Source organism: Macaca mulatta, chromosome 6, assembly GCF_049350105.2.
Source record: "Macaca mulatta isolate MMU2019108-1 chromosome 6, T2T-MMU8v2.0, whole genome shotgun sequence".
NCBI lineage: Eukaryota > Metazoa > Chordata > Mammalia > Primates > Cercopithecidae > Macaca > Macaca mulatta.
In genome coordinates this window covers 23,096,553-23,111,262 of record NC_133411.1, presented here as the reverse complement: position 1 = coordinate 23,111,262, position 14,710 = coordinate 23,096,553, and the positions used below count along the sequence as shown (strand labels likewise).

Below are 14,710 nucleotides of genomic sequence, written 5' to 3'. Positions count from 1 at the left end.
GGGATGCAATATTGTTTTTGATTTACTAATTTTCTAAGTAGAGGCAGCCCTAATGGTTTCCATTTGGCCTTTCTCACCATAATAACCCTCACTCTACCAGTCAAAGAGCCAATATGTGGGTTCTGCCAACTCAGTATTTCTATGCCAATGATGCCTTCTGGCACAGGGGAAATGAACACAGAGTAAGTCTGGGAACACACTGGACTCACTGTAAGTCAGGCCTGAGCTAAAATTCTATTAATTATCTGACCTCCATAAGCCTCTACTTTAACTGGAGGACCACAATGATGTTTTGGGTCCTCTGGAATCAAGGTCAACTCAGAGTCAATGTCCAATAATCCCCCAAAAGTCTGTTCATTTCCTTTTCCCGAATGCACAGTTACCATGGTAAAAAGACAGAGGTCTCCTTGGGGGAAGATGGGAGAAAGATTAACAGCATAAATTGTTGGTAGAGTAGTGGGGTCCTTCCTCAAGGGGACCTGGCCTCTCTTCATTCAAGGGGTTCTGGGTCTGTAAACTGGTACAAATCTGGAATTGATTGAGAAACCATGATTCTCTGTTTTTAGAGTTCAAATTAGTCTTCTGTTTACTTGATCTGGAAGTTTTCTGCTTATGTAAATTAAGTAAGAATACAGTAGGCTTCCTGTAAATTTAACTTCTAGGAACACTGTGATTAATTAGCCAATGCCAGAGTGCTACACGAGTCTGACTATTTTGATTGCTGCTTTGCCTCTGCTGTCCATTACAGTAGCTATGCCCACCTCGCTTTTGATGGTTGAGTGCTGTCTCTTGGCCCCTGCAACCTTGGGATCCAATTATTCCCATTGCATTTAAATTTTGTAGTTGAGTGACTGTTGTTCCCAACATAAGATCCCACATACAGAGAAGAACAATCACAAAACTCTTCAAGGATGCAGGTGCTGCCCTCACAAATCTATTTTGGAAAGTATTGGTGACACATATGTCTTCTAGACCCTCCCAGGTGGGATGAATAGGTCTAAAGTGACTAATCTACTCTAGCATCACAATCTCCCTAAGTCTTTGGATCCCTTCCTCTATATTAAACCAAGGGAGATTATGCATTTCCAGCTTACTCACAGTGGTCCATCTTTTAATCCATATTTCAGCTAACCAAGCAAATAAAGTATTAGAACCTTTTTTAATACCACTAACTGCAATATTAAATGCAGAATCCCTACTTAGTGGGTCCAAATCAATAGATTCAACCTGATTCAACTTTATACTCCTTCCACCATTATCCCACACCCTTAATATCGATTCCCATGCCTGTTCTCCAGATTTCTGCTTATATAAATTAGAAAACTCAAGAAGTTCTTTTGGAGTTAGTGTACCTCCTTGTGGATTACCCTCTGAAAGTCACCTCTAGGGTCCCGTTGGGACTTTAGTCTAGTTATAAGTCTAGAAGCAAACAGGGGTGTTGGGGGTGGGTCCTGAAGAGTACCAACATTGTCTGGTCTGACAACTGCCTCATGGGAGGCCATCACTGTTGCCTTAGGCAGTGCAGGCTTTATCTCCTCAGACAAATGTGGAAAGGCTGATGGCAGTGTGGGTGGGGGAGGGGATGTTGCCACCACTGGGAATGGGAAAGCTGTTTCCTCTGACAATAAAGGCTTATCAGGGTTTACAAGCTGTGTCCTTACCTTTATCAGGGCCCTCTCACTGGTTCCCATTCCCAGGTGCAGGGTCCCATTCTTTTCCAATGCCCTCACTTTAACAGTAATCACCTGACAAGGCTGTGCATGTACTTTTTGTTGCAGGTCAGCTACTCTCATGATAAGACCTTTTGTCTGATTTTCCACAATTTCAGCTTTTTCTCTATAGGAGATAAGACTCTCACTCAGGGCAATCTTAGAAAATTTGAGGCTCAGCATCTGCTTCTGGACCCAGGAGTTAGACTCCCTGAGTTTATTGTTTTCCTTCATCACTTTGTCTGGTGAACAACTAACTTCATTATGTTTCTTGCTTCTCCACATATGGTCAAAGGTATTATGTACAGAGTCACAAAACTCCTTGCCTCTCATGAGCAATGAATCAGGAGTATAAAATTCATTTATTTTGCATAACTCCCTAAACAGTTCACACCAAGGACTATCAGTGTTCTCCATACTATTAGAAGCAAACTCCTTAGCATTTTTGAGTCTCATCATATTAAGCAGCCAACTCCAGAAACCCCAAAACCAGCTAAAGAAATTCGTCCTTATAATTATATTTCTCTAGAACCACTCCTGGTACTAAAAGTTGAATTAGTCAGGGTTCTCTAAAAGGACAGAACTTCTAGGAATGATGAATATAAGAAGGGAAGTTTATTAGGATAATTGATTCACACGATCACAAGGTGAAGTCCCACAACAGGCCATCTGCAAGGTGAGGAGCCAGGAAGCCAGTGCAAGTCTCAACACCTCAAAAGTAGGAAAGGCAGTAGTGCAGCCTTCAGTCTGTGACTGAAGGCCCAAAAGCACCAGGGAAATCAATGGTGCAAGTCCAGGAGTTTATAAGCTGAAGAACTTGGAGTCTGATATTTGAGGGCAGGAAGGATCCAGCACAGGGGAAAGATGGAGGCCAGAAGATTCAGCTTGTCTAGTCCTTCCATGTTCTTCTGCCCACTTTTATCCTAAGTGCACTGGCAGTTAATAAGATGGAGCCCACCCGAATTGAGGGTGGGTCAGCATCTTCCAGTACACGGACTCAAATGTTAATCTCCTTTGGCAACACCCTCACAGACACACCCAGGAACAATACTTTGAATCCTTCAATCCAATCAAGTTGACACTCAAATTAACCATCACAACTTCAAAGAGTAATACTTCAAAGCGAGACTCACTGATAAAGTTTTCACATCATTTCCTAAAGCACTGTAATGTATCATATACATGGGAAATAATAATCATTAACATCACCATAATCATCAATTTAATTTAGAAATAATACCATTTTTTCTCATTATTATGTTATGTAAATGTAATGAAATCCAAATTTATGTTGTGATAGACTATATTTTATCTTAAATTTTCAGCAGCTTATGGGTACATTACTGTAATCAAACTGCTTAGGAATACTTTAAATCAATCTAATTGCTCCATCAAAATCACATGTAAAACTATAATGCCAGGCTTATATTTTTCTTAATTAGTATCTCATTATCACAGGAAATTAAAACTACATGATGAACTTTTCACCTAAAGGTTGAAATTTGGATAAAAATTATATTTAGACATGTAGATAAAATTCTTTTTAACATCATATACAAGAGAGAATTCACAATTAGAAAATATTTTTACATGGAAATGTTATTTTGTTGACATATACTATATCATATTGAATCTAATTACTATAGGAATAGATTCAATATGATATAGTATATGATAATACTTATAAGTTCATACTTCTTAGTATGAACTTCTAAGTATCAAAGACTCTATTTGGGCCAGGCACGGTGGCTCATGCCTGTAATCCCAGCATTTTGGGAGGCCGAGGCGGGTGGATCACCTGAGGTCAGGAGTTTGAGACCAGCCTGACCAATATTGTGAAACCCCCTTCTCTACTAAAATTACAAAAATTAGCCGGACGTGGTGGCATGTGACTGTAGTCCCGGCTACTAGGGAGGCTGCAGCAGGAGAGTCACTTGAACCCGTGAGGCAGAGGTTGCAGTGAACCAAGATTATGCCACTACACCCCAGCCTGGGTGACAGAGTGGGACTCCATCTCAAATAATAATAAAAAAAAGACGGTCTCTGATACATCTTTAAATCTCATGGTCTACAGTACTTTCTGGAACATATGGATATGTACATAATTAATATATGTAAATCAACATTATTATATCACAACTTTTATGTATTAATATTTCAAGAAAATATTTATCATGAATATAACAACAACATTTTAGTACTCATTTGTTTATTTATTCCCTAGACACAAATTTTACAAAAAATAAAAATAATGTCTTCCTCAGATGAGTTTCCAGCCTAAAGGACATCAGACATAGTGAACTGTCAATTAGAATACTGCACTAAAATGGTTTGTTGTTGGTGTTGTTTTTGAGATAGAGTCTTGCTCCATCACCCAGGCTGGAGTGCAGTGGCGTGGTCTTTATTCACTGCCACCTCCGCCTCCCAGGTTCAAGTGATTCTTGAGCCTCAGTCTCCCGAGTAGCTGGGGTTACAGGTGTGTGCCACCCTGCCTGGATAGTTTTTCTATTTTTAATAGAAGTCGGGTTTCACCATGCTGGCTAGGCTGGTCTTAAACTCCTGACCTCAAGTGATCTGCCAGCCTTGGCCTCCCAGTGCATTAAAATGTTAACACAGAAAAGAAGCAAAGCAGCAGGGGGTCAGAGGAGCAGACAGAAAGATACCTGGGAAATCTGCTGCAGTAACATGGCATCTAAACTGAGAAGCATAAAACTTAGGGGAATAATAGTGAGAAGAAGGTAAAAAGATAATTTCATTGGCAGAAATAGCATACATCAAACTCTAGAAGTGGAAGAAAGCATAAAATATTCAGAAGAATATACAGAATTTCAGAATAGGAAAGAAAAATAAAAAGAAACAGAGGATGAGTACGAGGTGTAACTCCTCTCTCTGTGGTGTCTGTGTCTCTGTCTCTCACCATACCTTTTGCCTCCCAATAATGAAGAAAATCCAGATGACAAATACGATTTTTTTCCTCAGCATATTCTGATATTTTGATTTTTATCCTGAAGCAAAAATGTACCCACTGAGGAGATATAATCAAAGACAGAAATTGATCTTACCAGTATTTTTGAAAATTTATGTTGGTTACAGTGTAAACCAAAAATAAAATTCTAAGCCCAACAACTCACTGAATGGACCCCTCCTCTCAACCAAGGGGATTCCAAAGTAAATCTGAAAAACTAGCTCAGGCTATGATGATGGGAAGGGGAGTCAAACATGCCTCACGATACTCTCTTCCTCTTGGAAATCAGGCACAACTGACCAGCAATAACATTAAAACAAAGATCTTATGAATGACTAAACAGACTCTTTGTAGCAATAAGATAACAAATTTTACCCTGACTCTAGTAACATCACATGACAAGACAGATAGCCAGACCCTAAAAGGAATCAAAGTAATTTACCCCAAAATATATTTATTTGACATATTTTGAAATGGACCTGCAGTGCTCTCTCTCATGGGGGAAAATTTACATTCTGTAGATAGTTTTCTTTCCTTTTCAGGTCTTTTCCTGATCCCGGAGAGATTTAACTAAGAATCTAGTACCTTTTTGGGTCTGATAAGAGACATTTACCATCTATGGTCTCTGAAGCCTTCTATCTAGAGGCTTCATCTATATAATAAGAGCCTTGGTCTCCACAACCCCTTATCTTAACCCAGACACTCCTTTTTATTGATTCCAGGTCCTTAAATAATAACTTAACACTCTCAACCAATTGCCCATCAGAAAATCTTTGAATCCACCTTTATGGAGTCACAGAAGTGTATTGATGAATACATTATCTTTATGGATTTCCCAGATAGCTACAGATTATTTTAGACATGGAGTAATTTAATGTGCCATTTAAAAGTAACTGAACTAAAGAGAAAAGTCAAAGAAAGCCTGTATCAACCGATAGCATTCATTTATTATATCTTACTGAGTTTGCACTAGTATAATTCAGTTTCGTGGCATAAAAGGCTAAGATTCTGTTCTTGAAGCTATTGTAGTTGTAATTTAGAACACAGTCACACAATTGAATTTAAACTTTTTTTTGTAAACTTTCATTTTAGGTTCAAGGGTACGTGTGCAGATTTGTTATGTACGTAAATTGCTTTTCATGGGAGTTTGACGTGCAGATTATTCTGTCACTAGGTAATAGTTTTTTGATCCTCACCCTCTCACCACTCTCTGTCCTCAAGTAGGCCCTGATGTCTGTTATCCCTTTCTTTGCATTCATATATACTCAAAGTACACTTACAAGGGAGAACATATGGCATTGGGTTGTCTGTTCCTGTGTTAGTTTGCTTAGGATAATGGCCTCCACCTCCACCCAGGTTTCTGCACAGGTCATGATCTCATTCTTTCTTATGGCCCCATAGGATTCCATTATGTATATGTGCCACATTTTAAAACTCCAGTCTACCGTTGCTGGGCATTTGGGTTTATTCCATGTCTTTGCTATTGTAAATAGTGCTGCAATGAACATACACGTGCATGTGTCCTTACGGTACAACAATTTATATTTCACTGGGTATGCACCCAATAACGGGATTGCTGGATCAAAGGGTAATTCTGTTTCCAGTTCTTTGAGAAATCACAACACTGAATTTTTAACTTTTTTTTTTTTTTTGAGATGGACTTTCGCTCTTGTCGCCCAAGCTGGAGTGCAATGGCACAATCTTGGCTCACTACTACCTCCAACTCCCGGGTTCAAGCGATTCTTCTGCCTCTCGAGTAATGGGGATTACTTACAGGTGCCCATCACCATGCCCAGCTAATTTTCGTATTTTTAGTGGGTTTCACCATGTTGGCCAGGCTGGTCTCAAACTACTGACCTCCAGTGATCCACTTGCCTTGGCCTCCCAAAGTACTGGGATTACAGGCATGAGCCACCATGCCTGGCCGAATTTTAACTCTTACAGTTATTCCAAAGAGATGTTATTTTTAAATAAAGAAACAAAATAACTCCAGTGTATTTTAATCTAACAAGAACCTTGTGTTCATTAGTACTTTGCCATTTTCAAAACATGTTCAATTACACTTCTCATTTGGTTCTTGGAAACACATCTACTAGGTACAATTTTAAGAAGCTCTGCCTTGTCCTTTGAATGTAAAGTGGGCTTCCTCAAAGCCTGGTGGTTAGATGCGTTCTGAATGTGACTCATTGAGGATAAGTGATCATCATATATATTGGTAGATTTCAGGCATTCCATCTTCTTGCTGAGTTAGTTAATAGCTATCATAGAGCATGGAGAAACTGTGAGAAGATCTGGATTCCTGTCTTGACTCTAACAGAAATCATAGGAAAGATTATATCAATGTTTTTTCATCTATCAATAGATATCTATGCATCTATAGTTTTCAAACTTTGTAGATGAGCAGGACACTTTGTCAGATAAAATCTTACATGGAATCTCAATTGATTACATCAAGAAAATAGTGGGTAATGCTAACAGCTTCTCTTTATTCCTCATGAAACCACCTAGCACTAAGAAGAATAGCATGAGAACTGTAAGTTTATATAACACCAAAATTCTCTTTTATATTTAAAATTCATGTTTTCCAGGGTTTATCAAAGGTTGCAATGGCAGTTCCCAGTGAACTCATTTCTAAAAGAGATTTTTGATTATGAATTCTAATTATGTCACACCTAAAAATCTATCCTATATGACATGTTCTTCTGACAATGAAGCTGACATTTCTTTGGTCAAGAAGCGAGGTCTATCCTCCTTTCCTTTGAGTATGGAAGGGTAATTAATGGACTAACAAATTTGGACTTTACTGGTATATTAAGTGTATAATTGTCATTTTACATTTATCTCCTATCCCAAGAACTTGATGTATTCCTTTATTATATCTGTAAGATTTGCAGATTCACTAAGATTTTCCATCTACAAGGCCATGTCATCTTTAAGTAATAATCATTTTCTTTCTTTCTATCTGGATACCATTTAAAAATTTATATTTGGGTCTGATTTCAATGCATAAAACCCTCAAGGACAATGTTAGAGATATATGTATATATATTTCAAGAGCACATATTCTTATTCTGTGCACAGTGTTAGAATAAAAATGTCTTTTACCATGATATTAGTTTCTCATAGACATACTTTATCAGGTTGAGGAAGCTGCCTTTTACTTATTATTTCTTGAGTGTTTTTATCATGAATGGACTAGGGTTTTGTCAAATGCAAATTCCAAGTCTATTGAGATAGCCTTGTAACATTTTGTTCTTCCTTGTATTAATATGGAGATTGTTCTTGGATGTTGAATCAACCTTGTGTCCCTAGGATAAACACCCATTCATCATAATGTATTATCTGTATAACTTGCTGCTGGAATTAATTAGCTACTATTTTGTTAAGGAATATTTGTACTTAAGTTTATAAGAAACAATAGTCAGTGATTTGGGCTTTTGTGATTTTTTAAATCGGTTTTTGTATCAAGGCACATAGGATTAGGTGGTAAGTGCTTCCTCCTCTATTTCTGAAATAAACTGTAAGAAAATATTATTTGTTCCTTAAATATTTGATAGAATTCCCCAGTGAAGCCTCCCGGGCATGGGCTTTACTTGGTGAGGAGATTTTTCATTACAAGTTCATTTCTTCACTGTTTTAACTATGTTAAGATTTTCTGTTTATTCTTGAGTCAGTTTTGGTAATTTGCGTTTTGTTGGAATTTGTCAATTTCACCTATGTTAACTATGTTCTTTCATAAAGCAATTTAGCATATTCCTTTATCATTTTTTATTTCACTTATAATGATGAGAAGTAATGAATTCATCTCAGATTTTGGTAATTTATTATTTTCCCTTTTTTCTCTTAGTTTAAGCTGTATTTTAAAATATTAATAATAAAATAGGTTCTAAATCGAATTGACTCAAAATAGTGTAAGATCTGATTCTGATATTATTGAAAGATAGAGAGAGGAAGATCTAACAAATCATTGTGAAGGTATAAGGGACAAACATAGAATTATTTCTTTGTTATCTAACATGAGCCTCAAATTAGTAAGTAACTATCTATTAAACATAGGCAATGTGGAACAATAATAATTAGAATTTAAATGGTTTCATTATTAGGAACTTAACACTTAATTGTGTAAGACTTTGATTATTTAATGTTTACTAGGTTCATAATTCAATTTCCTTCGTAAGTATTCAACAGTAACTAATTTCCACATGGTGTTATTTTCAAATAATTGTATAATAATACTCATGCTGAATCGAGGTTAAATGAATTTCATCATTGCTGCCCCAAATATTGATTAGATGAGTCAGTAAGAAAATAGGTCATTACTTTTCAAAATAATTTAGTACAATATCTCTCTATATAAATTAATAATACTGTATTACTCCTATGCATTATTCATTCTTGTGAAAATTTCAATTCATATTTGAGTATAGTAGTTCTAAAACTGAGATGGTATTGCTTCTCAAACGGCCACTTAAAAATATGAGGTGACATTCTTAATGTTTAATTATGAAAAGTTTTGAAAATATATGATAGAAGAGAGAGTAATATTATTAAACAGATGAACTTGTTACTCATTTTCAACAATGTAAACATGTTTTTTGTTATTTTATCTCTATTTGGATACTTATTTTGTATTGCCACAATGATGCCTTGTGACATTTAATCTTTAGGAATTGAGATATCCTATAGGATATCTAGTGCTCAGGGAAGTTTCACTGAACAAAACACTGTCATAGCTAAAATGCCAATAGTACTTTTGGGGAAACACTGTTAATAAAAAATTATTACAGTATTAAGAATAAGTTTGGGACCATTTACTCATAACAGATATTAGAATTTATTTTGCAGGATAGAAAATAATTTACAACTAGCAGAACAGAATTAATTTTTGATGGATAAACCAGGCCTAAATTCATTTTAATAACCTTTTCTTATATCATAAATCTCTAGGAAAACTCCTGTCCCCTGTGGAAGATATCCGATTGTCACATCAACTTAATAAAACAAAACCGTAATACTGAAAAAAAGTAAAAAAGATATTTTCCTTTTCATGTAGCTGCAGGACTCATACATTATATACCATGTAAAATAAAAAGTAGAAACTGAGTTTTACATTGCCCAGATGTTGAGTAGTTTAAGTTATTCGCATTCATTGACTAAACTTTATAAAATGAATTAGTCGTCTTTTTGTAAGTAGCTATATGCTTGTCAAAGTGGTTTATTTTTTCATCTAAAGCTCAATATATGATAGAGTTTAAGAGCATGAGCTGTGGAATCAGAACAGCTGGAATCAAAACCTAGCCTTACCACTTTCAACTTATGATATTTGAGAAGTTACATTCTCATCTCTTCAGAGTTTCACATACACAATGGAGATAAAAATAATGCCTATATCATAGTTGCTGTAAAGTCTAAGTGAGTTCATCTTTGTAATGTGCTTTTGAATATATGTACATTGCAAAGATTCTAAAGTATTAGGCATTAGGCATTGCTGTTGTTTATAATTTCCAGTTTCTTTAGAAAAGTAAACCTAGTTTAACCAACTTGTTGACTTTTATTTATATTTTATACTATGCAGATAATGAGTAGCAATAACAGAAACAGATCTTGATCATCCCCACAAAGTGTAAATGGTAATAAGAGTAATGATATTTACCAAAATTTATCAAACACCTTGTAAAATACCATCTCATTTAATGCAACACCACTGTGAAGCAGGGCCTATGAAAACCGTATGTTTCATACAAGGAAACTGAGTTAAAGAAAGGTGAAATAGCTTGTGAAAAAAGGGCTAAAAAGTTTCTATCAAATAAGATCATGGCTTGTGACCAATATCAATTTTTAAATAATATGTATTTTCTGAATAATTCTCCAAGATTATTAATCTACCTTTTATAAGCACACCCGGTGTTATAAGAACGAACCATTTATAAGCAATTTATGTTATCTGTGCTGGTATTGGTGCAAATAATGAATTTCACTGTCATATGTGAATATGAGAATGCTGTTAAAGCTATTGTGTCAAATGCTTGTTGTGTATTTTTTAAATGAATTTTAAATAAGCAAGATATTGTATACCTTTCAAAATCAGTCATGTGGAACGATTTTGTATGCATTCTTTGAAGTATTCTAGATAGACATCTAAAATAATATTAGAAGTCTTTGGTGGCATTGCAGAAGAGTTTAACTCATAAACCAATCAATAGAGAAGGTATGATGGAATAAACATGGTCTTTGCATTTTCGTAATCCTGGGTTTGGATCTAAACTCCTCATTCATTTAGTTTTCTGCCTCTGGGCAAGAGGTCTTTCAGCAATGTGCAACAGTTTATCCATCTGTAACACTTCGTAAGGTAAAATTATATATTGCACAAGTTCAAATAGGTACATTATTTTTGCTTTATTGGTTTATTTAATTATTTTCTAGTTTTATTCAGTAAATGACAGAGATCCAGATAATAATCCGTAGGTTGGGACCAAAACCTGTGACGGGATTTTGGCAGAGGCATCTTGTCAAACTGACAGTCTTTTTGATACTAGGAAGTAGGAAGAAGGAAGTTATTGCAAAAACATTTATTACTTCCTTTTTTATCACCAGCAAGTAATTTAAGGAAGTATATAGCTTTCCATAATCCGTCTCTTATTTCTACTTCCTTAGGTTTTTTTAATACTTTTCATTTATAAAGAGCCTTTTTTCTCTCTTTTTTTTTTGGTTATAATTCTTCTTTTCAGGAGGAATCTTCTAGGAGGAATCATTTTGAGTGAGTCATTTAAATATGTAGATTATTCAACCAATAACGTTTTCATTATGTGGGTACAACATAGACAATTTTTTTATCTGAGGAAAAATATCACTGTTGGTAAAGATTCATTCTGTGAACTAACCCTGGTACAATAGCTTAGTCATTCTTTTAGAAAGGGCTACACTTGTTGCTAAAATATCAGTTAAATAGTTGGCCTTACTTTGGTGTTGAATTCTAAGGGTTCCAACTACAAGATGATAAAAAGGTAGTTTTTTTTAATCAACTTGTAGTTGGAACCCCCAGAATTTCCTAAAAGAAGAAGGATTTTTTTCATTCTGTATAAAGGCTGATTTTTTTTTTAATTTAAATACCATTTATTGTAGGAGCAATAACTGACCGTATTTTGTAATCATCTTTTATCTTTATATGTTTTTAACAGGTAACCCTTTATTAACCAGCAAAGTCAATATACTGATTAATGTCCTAGATGTAAATGAATTTCCTCCAGAAATATCTGTGCCATATGAGACAGCCGTGTGTGAAAATGCCAAGCCAGGACAGGTATCTTATAAATATTGTTTCTTGAGTGTATAAAGACCCACCATATGCATGTATGTTAAGTTATAAGTCCAGACATGAATGTATACACATATATTTATTTTTCTGAATCACACCTTTCATAAAATAAACCATAAAAGATATTAAACTCTTGTGAATTAATGATATAGATGAATGGATGTGGAGGTGATACTACATGGAGGAAGTACTGATTGCTTCGTGAAAGTTCTTTGTATAAAGGTCTACACTTGTGGATTCTGCTATGTTTTTCTATTCTCCTACTGTTGAATTTCTTTTCTTTTCAATTCTTTTTTTTTTTTCTTGATACGAAGTCTTGCTCTGTCACCCAGACTGGAGTGCAATGGCACAGTCTTGGCTCACTGCAACCTCCACCTCCTGTGTTCAAGTGATTATCCTGTCTCAGTCTCCCAAGTAGCTGGGATTATAGGCATGTGCCACCACACCCAGCTAATTGTTTGTATTTGTAATAGAGATGGGTGTCGGGGTGTCTCCTTGTTAGCCAGGCTAGACTTGAACTCCTGACCTCAAGTGATCCACCCGCAAATTTCTTTCTTTCTTTTTTTCTTTTTCTTTTCTTTTCTTTTTTTTTAGACAGAGTCTCAGTCTGGCACCAGGCTGGAGTGCAATGGTGTGATCTCTGCTCACTGCAACCTCCGCCTCCCGGGTTCAAGTGATTCTTGTACCTCAGCCTCCCGAGTAGCTGGGACTACAGGCACCGGCCACCACGCCCGGCTAATTTTTTTGTATTTCTAGTACAGACGGGGTTTCGCCATGTTGGCCAGGATGGTCACAATTTCCTGACCTCGTGATCCACCAGCCTCTGCCTCCCAAAGTGCTGGGATTACAGGCATGAGCCACCGCGCCTAGCCCACACTCACAAATTTCTAAAGAACTCGTGACTATAAACCCAGTAAGCCAGTCACTTTAGAGTGCATTCTCCCAGTATATTTCTTATTTTGCTCACGTGCTTGTATTAGTTGCACAACAAATCTTTTAATCTAACCTGAAAACGCAAAGCTTCCCTCTCTGGTGGCCTTGAGGAGAACATCTGGGTTATTTTAAATGTCTGACTTTCATTTTTCTTATGAAGTTAATATATTCTGTGAAGATGTAGTTGTGGGAAGATGTTATGAGGAAAGAAGACCACAAAGTTAATGAAACTGATTGTGAATGGTTTTATGTTAGGTGGTGGTAGGTTGCCGTTTTTTCTTCTATTTTTTCCCCCCAAAGTCTTATGAATGAATAAAGGAATAATATAAAGGGAATCAGACATGGGTATTTTTAAAAGAGTATGTCATGAAACAAAAATATGTTTAATCTAATACTGTGGACTTACATTCCAAATGGACAAAATGGAAAATGCATTGGTATGCTTTGGTTTATTCTATTTTTGATCAACTTTAAATAGCATAACTATTCACTTGAGTAAATTGAAGTTTTAGTTCTTGAAATAAATCTTGATATTTACAAGAGTATTTTGTTGAAAAAAGTCATTCTTTAATCTTTAGTATCTTTTTCAATTTCCATGCTTTACATCACTTAGCGGAACCTTTGTCCCATAGTTCTAAACCTGTGATGTCTACTAGTTGTATAGATATTAAAATAAAATTAAAATTACATGAAACTAAAAACTATATTCTCATTCATACTAACCACATTTCAAGTGCTCAATATGTGGTGAGTAGATATTATTTTGGTGCCTGCAGACATAGAATATTTTCATAACCATGGAAACTTCTAGTAGACTGTGCTGCTTTACTCTTCCACTTGATAATTTGGGGACTCATTAATCTTCTAACATCATAACTCATTTTGTGATATTTTCTCAAGTAAGAAATCTGCATCCTTAATTTTGGATGGGCACAGAATGCACTTAAAATGTATCACCTTAAGTGCATACACAATTTATATGGGATGAGCCTACAGCTTTCTTTAGTTTCTGAAATCCTAGTTGCTACAAAAATATTTGGGCCCAAATAAATAACCCAATTTGGTTGTTTTGGGAATTTGAAGAGGTTCACCAAAATTCATCAAGTTAGCTATTTTCCACTTTCAGGATACCTCACTAAACAAAGACCAAAAAAACCCAGTTCTTTAGCTTTTAGATGATTGAGGATATCAATGATTTCAGATCAATTAGAATTTCATTTCTAATGCTCCAAATGGAAGCCTTCGGGAATAGAGCTCCATTTAATGCTGTATGTTTGTCCAATAAATTAAAGGATTTGTTGAGTTGAGAAAAGGAAATTAGTTGAAATCAATGTTATTTTTTCATATCTGAACAAAAATTTGAAGAATATCTTGGATTCTTAGAGACTCTTATTCTAAAATATATTTCTGGGGCTTTTTGTGTCCAATTGAGCCATACTTTTCTACAAAGCATAACCCTGAAATGTCCATTGAGTTTTCAGGGATTGTAATATATGAGAAATTAATTGTAATATATTGTAATATGTAAGAAAGCTATATATGAGCAATGTATATATTTTCAGTTTTTGAGCCCTGCCATTCTGCCACTGGCCTAAGAACTATGCAGAGGAACTGTCTCCTCTGGATTATGCTACTATCTATTATCTGCCTGTCGATCATCTACATTTCATGTATTTATTCTGAAAAAATAAGAATAGGAGGAAAGATGATGCTATGTAAATCAGTGAAGATTTATATGGGAGCTGTTTTCCTTGGGGCAGGGACTCCCAAGTGACACTTCCAGATGAG

At 35.6% G+C, this 14,710-nt stretch overlaps 1 protein-coding gene across 1 annotated transcript in view; it reads left to right on the top strand.

The window, feature by feature from the left end:
- The window catches only part of CDH12 (cadherin 12), a 485,928-nt gene that overhangs the window by 460,170 nt on the left and 11,048 nt on the right, over positions 1 to 14,710 (top strand). The window contains exon 9 of the mRNA XM_028849358.2: positions 11,853 to 11,974. Within this exon, the coding sequence (XP_028705191.1) occupies positions 11,853 to 11,974 (122 nt within the window). The remainder of the gene's footprint in view (positions 1 to 11,852; positions 11,975 to 14,710) is intronic.